The sequence below is a fragment of the Nothoprocta perdicaria genome, unplaced genomic scaffold (genome assembly GCF_003342845.1).
Source record: "Nothoprocta perdicaria isolate Ctin4 unplaced genomic scaffold, notPer1 scaffold_77, whole genome shotgun sequence".
Lineage (NCBI taxonomy): Eukaryota > Metazoa > Chordata > Aves > Tinamiformes > Tinamidae > Nothoprocta > Nothoprocta perdicaria.
This window is the reverse complement of record NW_020456054.1, coordinates 177,791-196,518: the sequence shown is the minus strand read 5'-3', so window position 1 is coordinate 196,518 and position 18,728 is coordinate 177,791. Positions and strand designations below refer to the sequence as shown.

Sequence of the window (18,728 nt, the reverse complement as noted above, 5' to 3'; positions counted from 1 at the left end):
ATACAGTAAACAGGACACTACACGTGCAGCAAGTGCTCTGAGTGATACCCCAAAAAAACTTTCCAAAACAAAACAAACACAGAAAACAACTTAAATTAGTTAAATTATAAAGTTTATTCTAATTGTGTCCATATTTTTTTGTGGGGGGAATAAACTCAAGAGGAGAGAAAAACAGTTACAGACTGCATAGTTGTGCAAAGGCTGAAAGTTTGCAAATAAAATGTCATATAACATTAAAAAAGATGCCAAGAATCTATCATAGTATTTATTGTCATTAAGTATCTTACATCTTTCCAACAGAAAGGCTTTAGCCTAAGATACCTACCTGAATCCTGGTAGAGTTTTCTGTTCTGAGGAATTTTGTATCTTCAGTAAAAAGCTAAGTTTAACTCACTGAGATGCAAGCAGAGCATTTTCTACAAAGATGACGAAAGAGACTGCAGGTACTTTTAAATTATGTGAAGATTTTTTAACACAAACTTTAAACAGAAAATTTATTTTAACACTCACTTGAAGAAGTTTGGGGGTTTTCTAAAACCTGGATGAAAAGTGGCAAAGTTCAAGTCAGTTTTAAATAAGCTAAAGAGAAAAGGTATTTCTACAAGATAATCATCATCATTACTCTTTAATCAGCAAGTTTAACAATCTTTGAAGTTTTGCCGAGTTTTGTAACACCAGCTAAGGTGACCACAACTCTAATTAGAGCTTACACATGCCTGACCACCCTSCTGAAGTCCTTTTAGACAGAAGGAAGCCTGTATAGCACTCTGCAATAAACACTGGCCAGCTGGAATAACCACAGTGTAGCCCACTGCTTTGTGGTCATTTTTTACTTCCTTAGATTTCTGTAACGAGTCTGTGTGAAGACAACTGATTTTATGGTTCTAGTACATGGAACTGAGTCAGCTGCTGCTGCCCACTCTGAGTCACGTTCGTTCTTCTTTTGAAGGGAAGGTCCCAAGGGGAAGAGCTGGAGCCGCAGCCCCCGTGCCGAGGCAGGGGCACTACTTCACCACGGCCACGATGTGTTTCTTCTTCTCCGACASGACGGGCACGGCGCCCGGCTTGCTGTGCTTGCGGCGGTTCTGCTCCCTGCAAACMAGAGCAAGGAAAACCCCCGTCAGCGTCAGCAAAGCGCTAATGCTGCTTCCTCCCAACACAGAGCAGAACACACGAGGCAGGCAGCAAAGGGATGCCCTTCACTACCACAGAAAGAAAAGAGAGCCAGAACGGGCAGCAAGGCAGACGTACTTGCGCCTGCGAGCCTCCCTCATGATCCGCTGCTCCTTGACTTGCGTGAAGATGCTTTTGGGCAGGTGGCGGTGCCGAGCGATGCGCCTGATCTGCGGGTGGTGCTGGAACTTCTCCTTCAGCTTCTGGTTGTAGTTCATAGCTGCCTTCTCTCGGGGTGCAAGCTACACGGGAAAGCACAACACACACACGCTGTTAGCAAAGCTGACCAGCCTCCCTAGAGTCAGTTCTTAGTGGGCTGGACATAAGGAGAGAGAATAGCTGACAGCAAAACGTTCTCAGTGAGAATCTGTTTGCTCTCCTGACTTCTGCCAACATTCAACCTCTGCTGAGAGGCAAAGATGCTCAGGTATTTTGGTCAGTAGACAGTATAAATACAAGCGCTATAAAGGAATTGTCTCAATGGAAACCTTTACAGACCCACGTCCTGCCTTGATCCATTAAAAACCAAAAAGCCTATTAGGAAGCACAGTGTAGACATGACCCTGGGCATCTCCGCTTGCTTGCAGGGCACGCGTGGAGCTGCAGCTTTCATCAGGCACTGAAAACATCTCAGGACCACAGGGTAGGGAAATACAAGTGGAATTAGAGTTACCATCAAAGTGACACATAATTGACTGCGCATCAAAGTGACCAATATTCCTATCCTCTGTTTCTCCATATATTCTAATTCATAAAGGTAAGTGGAAAGATTTACTYTTATCGTAAGCTCTCAAACTGCAAACAAGTCCTAGCCCACAATCCTAACCCCCTAGAACTACAGCTTTACTTTAGCAAGATCCCTCCTCTGAGCCAGGCTGAGGAGCTGGTTCATTCTCAGCAAGTCCCAGGTGTTCCCACTCTGCAGAAAACCGCCAACACAATCCAAATTAAGGAGCTTTCTTTTTAATTAAATGCAATGATTTTTCTTTAATTTAATTGAAGAGGAGCAAATTGCTGCTGATTTAGTGTAACCTTGATGATTCTGCAGACGGAGGAGGATCGGTAAATTAAATATACACCCAGCATATCTTATTTAACAAATTAATACAGAGAAAGCAGTGGTTCTGTTGGTTTCCAGACAGGCTTTTATAGGTGACTTGGTGCATCGGAACATCCCCCCTCGATCACTTCCCAGCCCTGGAACCCTCGGAGTCCCCGGCACGGGGCAGCGCTACGGGGACCCCCTCCTATGAGGCAGGGAAAGARGCCCCCGGGTGAAGGACAAGTTGGTGCCTGTGCAGCTCGTACAGCGGGCAGCTAGGGAAGCAGGYTGCAATCACACAACTCGCTCCAGGTTCTCCGGCAGGTCGCTCTACAGGGGTCAAGGGAGCCACGTTACTTCCCACAGCGCTCTGTGCCGCACAAAATCCTGGAAATGCAGCACCAAGCAGCAGATTTAAGGACTCTGTTTATAATGACTAGAGCACAGAGTAACAGACTGGGATCTGTACGATGCTGTGAACGGGAGGCAGACACTCAAAGGCAACTTCTCATACAGTGAGAAAATGAATGTGCAACTTTCAGTGCAAGGTTGGGGGCAGCAAGGCAGCTCTCTGTGCCAGGACTGAGACAGCATTGCTCAGCAAATATCTAGAGTGAAAAGATGGGGAAAGAACCATAAAACACAGCCAGGTTGACAGCAATATGTAAAGGTGTCCTCAAGGAAAGAGTCTACAGCTTCTCTTCCCTTGAGGTGATGAGGCTGGTTGTTTTCCCCCATAAGCAGGGTGAAGGTTAAGGTTTTTCCAGAGCCTTGACTGAAAAGTTAAGATCCCCTCCAACAAAACACATATCCCTTAAAATGGACTATATTTGTACTGTGCAGGTAAACGTAAAAAATCCACAATATTAGATACTTCCATTCAGCAAAGCAGTATGAAGAGGCTATTATCTATCCTGCCCAGGTTGCATTCTAGGTTAAGTCAGATAAAGCACAGATGCAACATATTTTTGGAATGCAAAGTTATTCCAGCAATTTTCCAAATTTCCAATTTTCCACTGTTCTCCTGCAAAGTCCTTTATAAATTTGTTGCTATTAAGTTTATCGCTCTTTGTTTCCTCAAATCCAAAGCGAGTCTTTCTCTCTCAATGGAGAGCACAAAAGCAGAGTAACAAAGATGTTAAGAGCACAAAACTGTAGCTAAAGGCAGGAAATSCCACGTGCATTTAGCCACAAACGCCGTGTCAGCCAGTACCCAGTGCTGCTGCTTTTCAGCCCAGTCATTGAGGGCTGTTCAGAGCTCCGTGCTGGCAGAGTGGGAGGACACAGTCACTGKGGCAGTTTTKGTGCTCTCCTGCTAATGCACTTTGYTAGATAAAACCCCAAAACTYGCAGTTTGATGCAATCTTTTGCAACGCCTTACCCGAAAGCTGTTAGGTCTGCACCCTGTCAGAAAGCAGCAAACCTCTGCCCCACTGCTGTTCCGCTCCCTCCCTGGGCTGATGTTTTACACTTGCTCAAATACAAAGCATTCCCGGGAAGGAAGTTTTCTCCTTCAGCTGTGTAGGGCTATGTCCTAATCCTTAAGCTCTCTGGAGAGGTAACAGAGCAGGTTTCGCAGCTGTAACTTCCGGAAGCGCTGCTRCTGCTGCTGAGTATCCACGCTGCAGGGCTGCAGGGGCTGCAGGCTCAGTGCCTCTGTATTCTGAAAAACAAAACTTTAAGTTTTGCTGCTAGCTCACTGCTCTCCTGCAGTTCATAAAAGCCCAACATAGCCCTTTCTTCGAATTAGATAAATTCTGATTTATTGACTGAAACCTATTCTATTAGTGCTGCTTCTCCAGCCTTTTCACTCACACAGAGCTCCTTYTCCCCCCTTTGCCTCACAAGGCAAGGGCAAGGCACCTCTTGGCAACCCCAAGCCTCTCCAAGACCCCAATAAAGGAGCATATTTGCACAGTTTACAGGTCAAGCTTTTATGGATAACAAACAAGCAGCCTGGAACATCTTACTGGYCTTATTTACTCCCACTTTCCTTGATCGCACATGCAGAGCTACGGATTTACAGCTTCCGAACAAAAACCTGCATAAAGAGTTCTGGTTACCTTSTGGTTGCAAAAGCTGAACTTTTACCTCAGCAAACACCTACTGAACACTACAAGGGTGTTTTAAAGAAACCTCTGTGGTAGCTCCTACAAAAACACTTGGGTTTTGTTACCCCTACACAACAGCAATGCAGCCTGAACCGCTGGTGAGGCAGAGATGCTGCCGGACCTCTGCTCCCCCAGGCAGGGCCTGGCCTCTTCCTCCAGTGTTTTTAATGGTATTTTGAATAATGAGCGCACGGCCAAACACACTGGCAGAGCCAAGGAAAGCAGCACATGGCACGAGGCCCCTGCATCCAGGGCAACTTCCTCGCGATGCAGGGAGAGAACAAGGAGGAGGGAAGCGGTGGCCGGAGCAAAGGAAGAATTTTTCATTAGTTTTTGCTTTTCTCTTTCTGGACACTGGTCTCCACCCACTCCCAGCCCCAAAATATCCATCTTGGAATACAATGTATTACAAGAGGTTGGCATTTTATTAGAAATGCTGTGACATTTGGATGAGTCATTCAATCAAATCTTCTTAGCTAAGAAAAAATCGCAGAGCCAAGCGACTAAGCACTTGGGACACGTTCTGGCACTTGCAACAGAATTAGTGACTGGTCAGCTTTGAAAGTTGAAAATGCCCAAAAACCAGCAGAACAACCGGACATTTATTAAATGAGCAGGAAAGAACAGCAGTCCTCGGAAAGAGTTTGTGCTGCAGAAAACCAAAGCAAAATGGTAAAGAGGCATCAAGACAACAGGAAGAATCACAAGAACTACAAGGCTGGATCAAACACAGTACTGGCACAGYTGCCTGCATCCAAGGGACATTTCCAATGTGCATTCAAGAGCCTGACAAGCCATGAAGATCCCTCCCCAGTCCCTGGTAGCAACAGTGACTCTGAACACCTGAAAACCTGAATTTCATCGTGTTTCCCAAACTGCTGTCATAGCAACTACATCAGCTCTGGACACTTGTAATTTCTATGTCTTGCTCGATTCAAGGTCTCAACAGCACCACAYGTTGAACACACTTCCAGGCTGCAAAACTAGCAGAACTTTCCCATACAGTTCTCCTATATATTTGCTTCTGCCCCTTGGAATTTCTTCCCATATTTCTTATTTTTGGCTTCTTAAAAGGTGGTTTCTCTTCCCCAGCAGGGATGCAGGTGACACCTACAGATACTCTCCCYTTTCAGCTGTGCTTCCTCGTATCCCATCCTTCACACTGCAAGATGGTCCATGGATTTTCCCACTGCACCTCTAGCCCTGGCACCACTCCATTCCCCTGCCTCTATTCCTCTTCTCTCCCAGCACAGATATTCCTTCAGTGGCAGGGAGCTGGCCCCTTACCCCTAACACATTCTCCACCAACCCCAAAGCGGCTGCATGTACATGAGAACTCCAGCCTGGTTTCAACTGATAATTACAACTAACCTGTTTGCATAACAACAATCACAGGATGGCTGAGGTTGGAAGGGGCCTCTAGAGATCATCTAGTCCAACCCCCTGCTCCAGCAGGGACACCCRGAGCACGGGGCACAGGGTGGCATCCAATAATGAGGAATATAACTTGCCATCTGCTTAATACTAAAACCTGCAGTAGCTGCAACATGAGTTATATTATGCTATGCATGCAGGCATGCTAGTTTTCTAATGAAAAGTGTAAAATTGCCACTAGAAACTTTATTYTAGAAACAGAAGTTTTTAGAAGCTTAATAAATTAAATGGTTGCAATAAAAAACTAAAACAGACCCTGTCCTGGGATAAGAAAARGCAAGTCTCTTACCACTCCCAGTTTTTCAGAAGCGTTTGCCTTCCAAAGACGAATATTCATCTCATCTGAGCCACAAAGAATGTATTTGTTATCCGAGGTCCACTTCACGGTGATGACGTGCTGCATTCGCTTTGTGTGATACACCTCCCTATGGCACAGGGAACATCAGGGTGCTTTACAATTCCTTTCCCTAGCAAAAGCTTTCACACAGCACAGAGTTTTCCATTCAAACTGCAATATATTCTTCTGCCTTCTAAAAACATATTGACTTTTTAAAACGTGCTAGATAATRATTTCTATCTAATAATATTTATGCACACTAATATATGGCTACTGGTAGAGACTGTTAGCAATTCACAATTCAAATACAGTATTCTGGATAGACTAATAAAAACTTTATAATAAATGCTTTTTTCTTCCATAGAAATAATCGAAGAACCTAATAAATCATTGGGGTTTTTTCCAACAACATATCCACATGGTGCTCTATGCCACTGCTAAAGTAGCCATACTGATTTTTACCAATATGCTAATATAGTGATCAAACATTACGGAATGGGAACTACAGAACAAGTTTCTTTTACCAAGAATTTACCAAACCCAGTGAGCTTCATGATGTTATTTCYTCTGGATATCGATTTTCCAAATGTTAAATAGAAAGCATTGAAAGCTTAGAGTTTTCCAGATTAATAGGGGACGAGTAGTCAGAGAGAAGTGGAATACAGCCYGGATCCCTGCTTACAGACACTCCAAACTACAACATTTGTGCAGGACAGGGAGAAAGTAGCAGCAGCCCTATCAGTTAGGAAGGAAAGCTGGAGTGACWCCTCTCGATCTCTAGTGACGCACAGGGCGGCACAAACAGTGACGAGGAACATGGGATAATTGCACCTATCCTTAATAATACTTCTTCCCCAATCAGTATTTCAACACCCCAAAGGAAACATCTAAAGTTTAAACCAGTGATAACCTCCTCCTAAGGAGGAGAAGGAAAACAAGTAAAAAAAGGGTTAACAAGAACAAAACCAAACCAGAAGTCTGACGGAGAGGAATGAAGGCAGGGTTATGAAGAACAAATGACACCAGACAGGCCAGATAACTTGCTTGGATTTTCATCAAATTGAAAAAAAAAAAAAAAAAAAAAAAAAAACTAATAATGGTGCACAAAGCAGATCTAATCTGAACTTCAACAAAATATTTAATATACTGCCTTATGAAACCTTGCGTGAGAAACTAATTCACGCTGAGCTGTATTCAAGGCATTTGTTATGTGAATCAAATCCTGGCTAACAAAGCATGAGCAGAAGGTAATAACAAATGGAAGTGAATTCGATCACAAAAATGTCCCAAAGAGATCATAAAGAATTCCTGTTACTATGCTTCTTATGTGATGTCTTTAGTAATCATCCACATAAGATGAAGACAGCCCCTATAAAACAAACACTTTTATCTTGGGAGGTACTGCAGGCATCAGCGATGGCAGAGATACAGCACAAAAGGAACTAAAGGTATTAAAGATAAAGAARGGGAAATAAGATGGGATTCATCCTGGTAAAATATAAATGAGAATACCTGAGAAGAATAATTCAGAAGTGATATTTAATCTATTTGGAAAGCAATAATGTCAAGGAAAGCCTSAGAAAACAGAAAAACAGGAGAATGGACAGAAAAACAAGAGAACAGGGGACATACCAAAGGCGAGAAGCAAATCTTCCCCTTGTATAAACACATTTATAAAAACATTATAAACAGCCAATTTTTCTTTAACACTACAACCCTCCCTCTAGGTATCTTGCACGAAAGAGAGAAAAAATAAAATAAAATAAAATAAAATAAAATAAAATAAAATAAAATAAAATAAAATAAAATAAAATAAAATAAAATAAAATAAAATAAAATAAAATNAAAATAAAATAAAATAAAATAAAATAAAATAAAATAAAATAAAATAAAATAAAATAAAATAAAATAAAATAAAATAAAATAAAATAAAATAAAATCCMAACAGGTTTGAGCAGTTTCACCCACAGGGTCAGTGTAATTTTACAATCAGCACTACTACCTGTTAAAGTTCTATGCTAACACATACTTCAAAAGCTATCTGACAACTACATGAGCACTCACTCTCAAGAAACATACAGATATTCACAGAAAATGAATTACTCAACAAAGATATTAATGGCTGAATTAAGAATTTTGAAGATTAGGGAGGGAGGTTATAGAGCGCATGGGAGTGAGAGGTGAAAGGAGAGAGAACAGAAACCAAAACCTCACTCACCTGCTGTGACCTTTGTCAACAGGAAAAATGCGGATAGATTTATCAAAGCTGGCAGACACAAACTCCTTCCCAGTGGGTGAATAATCCACATCCAGAACAGCAGACACRTGGTCCATATGCACCATCACGGGCGAGGTAAGGTAGCGCATGTCGAAAGTGTACAAGCTTTGGAAGAAAAACACCAGGCATGTAGCATCTTACCACCTTGAGCAATTAGCACGTTTTGGGGAAARGGCTACCTAAAATCACACACAAACCTGCTTAAAGATAAACCATATTGAAAAAAAAATGTTGGGAATTGCTTAGTAACACTGGAAAGAGAAGGAAGATACATTAGTTGCTGCTTGAGATCAGTTTCCAGGCCCATGGCTTTAGTTACTGGACCAGATCTATGTTTCTTGGTGAAGGGAGCAGCTGAGTCCTGTCTCTTCTCCACAGAGCAGCATCTGCTCCGGARTTACTGACCAAACCTATTTCTCCAAGCGCCTGTCCTCACTGTCCTCCTTCACTCCATCTTTGGACTATGTACCAGTGATCCCCATTATGTCAAGCCCATCAACTCCACMAGGTTTCTACATCTTCCCACACTGGAATCTCTTAATAACTCCAAGGCTACTATGACATTCCTATGTACTTGGTTCCCTCTCCAGTTCATTTCCTGACCAAAGCGTCCAGGAGTGCGAGGAAAGCTCGATCCCTCAGAACATAGGGCTGCTGGTTCAGCAGAGCAGACCATCTGCAGAAAAATATCACATGAAAAACAGTTGCAGARCTGCTGGGTCACGGCTGCCCTGCTCTTCAGCACTGCAGAGCTCAGGCAGAACAGAAATTTACCCGCACTCATACAGGAAACATTAGTTCAATGGCTTCTGTACAATAGCTAACTGGCAATTACTGCTTTTTCCTTCTGAAAATTGCTGTAGTTTTAAAGAACAGGTGMCCCTAACAGTTGCAGCTATAAACAAACACTTTAGCTAGCCTTACTTTACCACAATCAAAAATAGTTAAAAGCAGTAAATCAAACTCGATATGCCTGTTTTCAAGGTACGAGTCAGATTTCATTTCTTTGGAAAAAACAGTCCTAGGATAAGTGATAAAATTCCTGCACACTAGAAAGCAGCCATGATCTATGGTTAGATCATGGGCTTCCTGGAAGAAAGAGTCCATTTTGCAGTGGCCTAGTTTGAGGCAGCTTTTCTCAGTAGCAGCTTAGCTGTTCACATGAAGAGCAYTGTCCCAAAGTGAAAAATGTGTTCCAAGACCCTGAGAGAATAAAGCATTAAAGTTTCTGGAACTGCTTCGCAAAAGATTAATTTTTTAGAAATGTTCYCATCAAAAGAGCTGATCAGGGTAAGATACCAAGTTTCATGACAGCTGGCAAGAAAATAAACACTTATATTGCAGGATCGATAGTGATTAATGTCAAGGCCYCTTTGCAAGCTATGCTTGCACTGGATCAAGTGCATTTTCTTATTACAATGGAACAGTGTTTTTTGTTTGTTCTAAATTGCAGGCATCCCCCATTCTTACTGAAAGAGAGGCAGCTCAACACTATTTTTTTTTTTTTAATTACTGAGCCTAATTTAAGACACTACTTAAGTGACTCAAATTTAGAGAGCTTAAGTAGTTTTTTTTTTTTTTTTTTAAGAAGAAATACATTGTTAAATGATGATAAATCACCAAGGCACAGATTAAAGACATAATAATGTCAGGATAATGTCAGTCAGGATAATCAAGAAGATCAAAAGATCACACTTACTTGTAGTCCTCATTTGCAGCAGTGAAAATGAAAGCTTCCATGGGGTTCCAACACAACGTATTTGTCCTCATCTTCAAGATAACCTGAAATATATTGATACATTGCTACCTTGTTAAAGGTAATAAAGCATTGGCTATGCTTCAAATACAAAGCTTTTTATGCCACTGCCAACAGGTAAACTCTTTCCAGATATAGAATTGTGGAGGAGGAATAGTGACATACATTCCCTTTGCAGTGTTAGAATTAGAAGTCAACCCTGACTTCTACAACCCTTCCTACCCCTGATCATTGCTGCACTCATTGCAATGAATTTTTGTTTAACAAGTCATTTTGGAAGTAAATCTTCTTCAAGCTGTCATTTACTCAAACTATCACTCCTCCACTATATTTACAGGAGCCTTTAATTAAGCATTTAATTGAGTCCGATTATTCATACATCATCCATTTCAAAGGATGTGAACAAACATTTGCTAAGTGACAATAGCATTTTGATGTTCTCTCAGTTTTTCCTAACCCTCTGTTAAATTGCAGCAATTTCAGTCGAGGAATTCTCTAAGCCATTTGCCATTTCTTGGGTTTTTTTTTTTATTATTATTTTTTCCCCTGAGAAGTGCTAAGCAGTGAAACAGTTCATGTGTTGCAATTTACTCAGTGCTGTCACTACCACAGCAGCAGAGTCAGTTCCTTCACATTGGTAAGATTTGCTGTCAACAGCAGCCAAGCAGAGGCCTGCCTGCCTTAAAGCAGGAGCAACAGCAGCTAATGATTGCCCTAAAAATATCCTCCCCCTTTGCTAACAGTGGGTGGGAAAAGTAGTAATGAGGAGACACATCCTGGAGCCCTCAACTTGGAGGGCTGCAGTGGCAAGAGCAGCTGGGCAGCCCTGGGAGAAGAGGGCGCCGAGGTCCCAGAATGACACATCATCTGTGGGGCTCTMAACCATCGTATTTTAAATTAGCTTCCATACAATATGCCTGACAAAGCAGGTAAATAGTTACAGAGCATCATATGAAAGACAGAACAACTCTAAACAAAATATTCATTATACTTCGGATCAACCACAATCCTATCTGAAAATTCTGAAATCCTACAGGACTCAAATGTCATTTTTGTTCTCAACTTACTACTCCAAACATAACTTTGCATGCATATAGCAACACACTTGTGCAATTATACCTTCTAAAATAACAAGCAAAATTTCCAAGCAAGATACAAGTGCTCCACCCTCCAAAGGGATGGTGACTTGACCAGCGTGCGCACATTTTCACGTCTCATTCTCCACAAAATCTCATTTTCTAGGTGACAACACAACTCCTGGAATCCACTGAGACGGACAGTGACCAAAACCTCCTCACATCTGCAGACCCAGCAGTTTCCGCTGAGATGGGAACATTTTTTTTTCTGTGCAGAAACACGTTGAGCGTCTGCCTGACTCCGAATTCAAAGCCAAGAGCTCTGTGACTGCGAGACCGGTGGTGCTGATGGAGGCACCTTGCCCCTGGGAGGCCCTGGCTCCTCGGGCTGCTGTGATCCTGGCAAGCATTCAGGAAGGCAGGTCGCACATGGCCCTGAGTTTGGAAGTCGACAGGAATTGCCTCTTTAATGGAAATATGAGTACATACTACTTGTAAAGTACTAGCACCTCTGCCCACTTGGCCTGCTCATGAGTTTTGAAGTCTTAGGTTTAGGCAAGAGACAAATAACAGGGTGAGATGTTACACAAGCACACAGCAAAGAGCAATCTAAAAAAGCTGTGGAGGGGAAATGAAGTTTCCCCTATCTTAGTTTTAAAAAGCAATATCTTTTACTAAAGTCATTCTTGTGCAACCCATGGGATCGCAGAAGAGATTAGAATGTTTTAAAGATGGACAACTTCAGTATTTGAACAGCTGTCAGGAATTGTATTTTCTGTTGCTGGAAATTTCAAGCAGAAATTATTACCTTACTGATAGAAAAGGAGGAGAGGTCAATTATTTGGGCAATTTGTTTTTGTATTCTAGTAATCTTAAAATTTCTAGACTGACACACTTTACTAGTGTTTACAACTAAAATAAATAAAACAAGATGGCAAAATCTCCAAAGATGTCACAACTTTGACTTGTCCTATTAAGGACAGAAATAATAAAAGTGTCCTACTAATGTCAGAAGATATTTCTGCAGACTGCAGAAAGATTTCAATTGTTCCAAAATGCCACTCTTAATGTATTGACAGCAATTTAAATCGCCTCAGATCGAGGTTGCTGTATGCAGCTGTTACTGAATGTAAGGCTAGACTGGTACAGAGCACCCTTTTCTTAGGTGCTGTGTTAAATGCCAATACTGCTGATAAAATAAGCTGAATGCTACAGGCTTGGGAAAAACAAACAAACAAAACCAAAACCAACACAATCGTGAAGAGGTGGCACATAACAAGTCTGACTCTTTTGAAAGAAATATGGATTTTCCAATAACATCTGACAATTTTTGTCACAATTTTAAGTTTATATCATACACGTAACGTGTTTCAGTTATTCTTGTACTCATTTTGCAGGAGCTGGAAATCTTGAACAGGAAGGTTAAAGATTAGCCTCCTGATTGCTAGCTTCCCAGGTATGTTTYATTTTATTAGTTTTGCCACGTTTTATTAGAAGGAAAATTTTCTCAGTGTCCTAAATGAAACTTCACCACAAGTTACTGGTGCACAGGGAGAGAAATACTGTTATGCAAACAACATTCATATTTTATAACTATTTTAGTGCCATTATAGCATTTCAGCATTCACTAGCCACAGTTATCGCAGATAGCATGTATCATACCAGAAGGATATTCAGTGTATATTCACAGCCAGAATATCACACCTTAAAAAGCAAAATTGTTAAGATGTTTGTGGGGCTCAAAAAAACACTAAATATGATCCAGCTGGTTAACACCTGGATGTGAATGATTCACCTCTTGTTTTAAACAAAAACACACATTCTCTTAAAGATGAACAAGAATTTTCATGTTACTGGTAAATATCATATATAAATATGGTATGTGATTTTGATTTTGCTGCAGAAGATTTCAGAAAATTTTATATTAGCTGGATAGATTGTATCACTTAAGAAAACATAGCTCATGAAACTTATTTTCATACATGCAAAAAAAAATGCAGAACAAAGCTCTCTAATGGTCTAAACAACTGCCTTTTAAGTTACACTGTTTCCTTCTGACAAGGAAAGGAAAAGGAAAAAAAGCACACACAGACACAATGCAATAATGAACACAAAGTTCTTATTGTGAAAATGCTGTCAGGTCAGGCATTTTATCAAAAATTACAACAGAGCAAGGATGACAGCCAGTCTCAACACAGCGAGGGCCTTTTTAGCTCTCTCTGGTTTAAATTCCAAGATTAACTCAGCTAAGCAACTCAAAGAATATCAACATTCAGTGAGCTCCTAGTTCAGAGCTTCCCTTTTCTTTCATCAATATAGTTACATTATTACATTATTATTATTACATCAATACAATTTTCATCAATACAGGCTGTGTATCTGTATCAATATCGTRATGGCAGATCCTGCCACAAGCTTTTACTAAGAGAGAAAAAGAAAAATGTTACCTTCTTTAAGGGAGTTGATTGTCTCATATCATACAGCACAATATTTCTGTCAGAAGCACAGCTTCCTAAAAGGTAAGTCTAGGGCAAAAACAAAACAAAATATCAKTTGGTTCTCCTTTTCAATTCTCAAGTAAATGCATCAACAGTTCTTTATGTCCAGTTAGTCAAGCTAAGCATTTTAAAAAGCTTTCCCAGTACAATTCAGAATGCACACAGTCCTATCTCTAGGTAACAAGCACCACCCCGGATACATTTCACCCACCCACAAGCACAGTCTGCCCAACAAGTTTATAGGAACTGCTATAGAAGATCAGAACAGATTCAGCTGTTGGCTTTGGAAGGAGAGATGACTCTGTCAGAGGKAATTACAATAAAGGGCAAGATGAGAGCTCCACAGACAGAAAACTCCATTACATGATTGAAGCAGATGACATATATTGTTGTGAGGTAGAAAAGAGACTCCCCTACACCTCTCTCTCTCCTCTCCTATTAAAAGAGGAAAAAATATATGGTACCTATCAAAGCATCATGATCACACACACACACACACACAAAATACAAAGATATTTAATTTGCGGATAGAAAAAAAAAGGGTAGTTAATGATAAGAGTAATACAGCTTAGGTCTTATACTAATCAAGAAAAATACTGATATTCTGATACATGATGGAAGTATTACCTCGATTGGATTAAATTTTACACTGCTTATGCTGTCAAAGCCCCATGTCAGAGAACACATGGGACTTGTCCTTTGTTCATCCCAAATGTCTACTTGATGGCCACAGGTGGCAAAAACAGCTTCTTTCCAGTGGTGATCAATTCCTGTATACACTGTCTTTAAAAGAAAAAATAATGTACACATAAGTACGTACATTCTCTTACAGCTAAGATCAACACACAGATCATTGCATACTGAGTCTGCCATGGCTTTGTTTGCTCATATGACCAAAAACTGAGTCACCAAAGGCCCTGAAAACGAGTCTTTTTAGATGTACTCTTACCAAACTGACTGCTTTTCTACACGCACACACCATAAATTTGTTCATTTGACATGCACACACCATAAATTTGTTAGTCTCCAACAGCGGCAGCATTAGAAGCCCATTTACTGGCAAAAGCATGGCTGATCTTATAGGAAATAAGAGTTCTGAAAATAAAGTTCTGTATGAAATGGTTGTGAGGTCTTGGCAAGAAAACAATTATTATTTTATGCACACCGGGCATTGACAAGATGCAGTTCAAGAGTAATAGACTACAGAAAGATTTGACCAGTCCCCAGGAAAGGAATGATTGCTACAGGCAGATCTCAGCAGTCTCCAATGGCACTTGAGGTATTTCTTTCTAATTATACATAAATGAAATATAAGGAAGTGAAGATACTTGAAAAGTGCCATTACAAAATTTGAGGCTATTGCCTTACAACCCATTAAAATAACCCATTACTGTATCAACCTATTTCTATTTCTTCCAAAAGCTAAATAACAATCACTTCAAACAATTAAAAAGAATAGACAAGGGATATCAAAATTAAAGTTTTCTACCTTTCCAAGAATTGTATGAATTGGTTCTTCTTCTTCTCCGTATCCTGGGCTCTCCATTTTCCATTGCTTCACAGTTTTGTCATCACCAATCTGGAAATATTGGGAAAAGATGTATAGGTTTACATGAATTTATTCTGCTTAATTGGATTTATTCGCTTCGCAACTAAGAACAGGAAATCTTTCAAAATGAGAATGGAAACAGTCAAAGTAGAGTGTTTCTTGCCCTTTCACTGTTCTGTTTTATACCTCTAAAGTAAGCATTAGCCTTAATGTTGTTGTCATAACACTTCACTAGAAACTTGAAAGATACAGCCTGAAGACGTAGTGTCAGAGTTTGAACTGGTCAGATCTGCACACATAGCTCCAACATTTCCCAGTCCATTACAGTTAGTTTTGTTTGAACCGGATCATCACTTGCAGAGGGTTTTTTTGTGTGCTACAGATTTGCATATTATTTAAGTATTATTTAAACATTACCTCCATCCCTAAGAACAATAACAAAATAGTAGTGCTAGACACGTTCAACTTCCTTTCCTGACAGCACCAGTTCTCTTTCTTCTTCGCCTCTCCAACTTTTCAGGCAGAAGGAATGTCAAAAGGGGATTCTAATTTGGCATCATTCACAATTTTCTGCTACAATTTTACCTGCACCATAACTAATGCTCTTGTGATCTGGCATCTAATTCAGAAAAATACAAATCTGTAAGAGTTATGGTAGCTCTTGCATGAATAGCAGATAAGAAGCAAAACCTGGAGATTTCCTAATTGTCAAACAAAATTTTTGTTATCTTAGAATTGTTCTGATGCAAAAAGGAAGCCATGCTCTTTCCAAACAGTTTAGCTGTAATTGAATCAATTGCAGCTGATATAAACTAATAAATCTTATCGATAGAATAGTTTTATTAATAGAATTGAACTCAATCACCCAGTGTTTATCCTTTCCAATCTTGAATTAACACCAGAAAACTRTAATCAGAAACAGAACTGACAGGTTCACATGGCAAACTGAATAAATGCATGCAAGTTCTAAAATAAWTGGAATTTAAATATTCTACAGGACAGATGTCAGTAAACTGCTGACTATGAACAGATGATCTCTGGTCACCTCTGTCAGGTGCTCTGTGTCRTTAGGCTGTAGTAAGGAGGCAGGTTATACTTACAGTGAAGAAGGAGGTGCCACAGAAACGAGCACAAATCCCCCGCACAAAGCCCTCATGGGCCTGTAAGGTACGAACACACTGTCGCTTGGTCAAGTTCCAAATTTTAACCTGTTAAAAATGCAAAAGTATTCTGTTTAGTTAATTAGTTCAGTTTTCTACAAGCCACAATTGCAGTTCATAATTCAGACATGAGACACACTCGCACTGCAACAAAATGCCACGGCTGGCTTGAACACCAAATTTATAATATCAAAATTATGTAGTTTTCTTCTGAAAACTTCAAAGTGTGACTGTGCAACTTCAAAACGTGTGCAAAAAGCCACAGGGACTTCTAGTTTAACACTCTTTGCTTTATGCCAAGATATTGGAAGTTACTTGAGCTCACTATTTACCAGAAGTTCCTAGATTTGTGAAAACACTTGCACCCAATTACGACAGCTGCTTTTCACCACCTAACTTAGAGGAACTGTACAAGTGACAGCTGCTTCCCAAAACTTTCTGATGTTCTTTACATGCTGGAAGGTCACAAGGTGCAGTTTGAGAAATCCTGGATAGGTGGCCCCTTCTGAGGAAAGTTACAGTATTATAGCTGTACAAAGATACAAAAGAAAGCCAAAGTAGGGTACTAAAAAAAAGGAGAAAGGGACTTTGTTTACGGTGGTTTGTAACTGCAGCTTACCTCTCCATCACAAGCCCCAGACAGCACCGTAGACAAACTCTTTGGGTGTTTGGCCATGCAGTTAACTCCATCTCTGTGGCCATCAAGTGAGCTAAGAAAGGGTTTTGCAAACACACGTTCGAGCTTTGTTGCATTCAGAGCTCTTGTGTATTCCCGTGGAACCTCAAAAGGATGTAGTACAGGATCATAATTTCTTGGAACTGCAATAAGAGTAATACGATCATTATAAACCTGCTATACACATCGTAGTTCAAGGTAAGCTGCATTCATGTGGTTTTCTGTTTGCTTTTCCTTGCCATGGAAGAAGCATCTGCAATGCTATGATTTTTGTGATATTACTGTTTTGACATTGATCTATGGGATCATTAGTATGATCACTTGACAATCTTTGAACTAATGAAGTCTGAAATAACTTTAAAACTCAGCATCCTTTTTAAAAGTATATTGCTAAACTAATCAAAGCATGAATGCACATAAACTGAAAACTACAGGTATTTTGCCTTTCCTGAAATGGATAATAAAAAATAAACAAACTTCCTATCACATGCAGAAGGGATGTGCCTGAACAGACAGGCCCAGGGAGCTGCAACTCAGCTCTGCTCCTGCTCAGCCACCTGCGAACCAGGTCTGGCTCAGAAACAAGGCTCATTAGCTCAATACTTCACTGCTGCTATCTGCTTTCCCAGGCAGATGGTCTACATCCATTAAGCAAGGGTCTTTCTGCATCCCTGCCTAAATATAATCCAAGAAGGACAGAGGTAACTAACAKTGTGTTTTATGTAAAATGTTGCTAGCAGAACTGACAATAGCTAGATCGCTCATCAAGAATTAATGCTCATTTTACTGATTCCCCAAGAATATTTGCTGCATATTAAAACCTCTAAAGCAAAGTCGGGGAGGAAATGGTTGTACATTACATTACATAGCAGTGAATTTGATTTAAAGTCTACACACAAATCGGCTACTGTCCTAGCAAGTAACTTTGATGATCTTTTCCACGTTCCAAGTGCGTAATCCCAGTTGAAGAACCGGGAAAGGCTGGCTGGAAGGCGCCCCTGGGCACCACGCGGCCTGCGAGCAGGACTGCCCGGCCCAGGCGGCCCCTGCGCGGCTCCCGCGGCAGCAGCCAGGGCGCCACCTCGCCCGCAGGGGCTGCTACCCGAGCTGCGAGGCCGGGCTCGTGTCCGGAACCAGGGACAGGCCGGCGGGTGTACAAACCTTCCTCCCGAGGCCAGGCCGGGACCAAGGCTGGGCCTATGGCGCTCTAGGGCGAGGCCGCCCGGCCGCGGCGCCGACCAGCCCCGGCCCGCGCTCCCCCCGCCCCTGCCCCGTGCCGCGCGCATGCGCAGAGCGCCGCCCGCCTCGCGCACGCGGGCGGCCGTTGGTGCCTCCCCAACCGCCGCCCGGCGCCTCCGTGCCCGCGCGGGCGCCTCCCGCTCACCGCGCTGCAGGTCCAGCTTGGTCTCGCGGACGTAGTCGTCGGGGTTCCGGCTCAGCACCTTGACCCGCATCCTGCCGGCCACAAACACTCCCGTTACCGCCGCCTCCGCGCCCCCGGACCGGGGCGGCCGCCTCCTACGTGACACGCACCAACCGCCACGGCCCCGCCGCCGTCTCGCGAGACCTCGCTCCTGCGCGCGCGTGCGCAGCGGGGCGGCGCCGGGTGCGCGCGGCTGAGGGCGCCCCGCCCCCTCT

At 41.8% G+C, this 18,728-nt stretch overlaps 1 protein-coding gene across 1 annotated transcript; it reads right to left on the bottom strand.

The window, feature by feature from the left end:
- Positions 1-214: 214 nt before the first annotated feature.
- Positions 215-18,590, bottom strand: DCAF13 (DDB1 and CUL4 associated factor 13). Its single transcript, XM_026051592.1, has 11 exons — positions 18,475-18,590; positions 17,034-17,233; positions 16,355-16,462; positions 15,195-15,284; positions 14,333-14,488; positions 13,655-13,732; positions 10,075-10,157; positions 8,316-8,480; positions 6,050-6,185; positions 1,252-1,415; positions 215-1,092 (listed from the first exon to the last, which is right to left on the bottom strand). The coding sequence occupies exons 1-11, from the start codon at positions 18,542-18,544 to the stop codon at positions 1,005-1,007; spliced, it is 1,338 nt and encodes a 445-aa protein (XP_025907377.1). The 5' UTR covers positions 18,545-18,590; the 3' UTR covers positions 215-1,004.
- Positions 18,591-18,728: the final 138 nt, after the last annotated feature.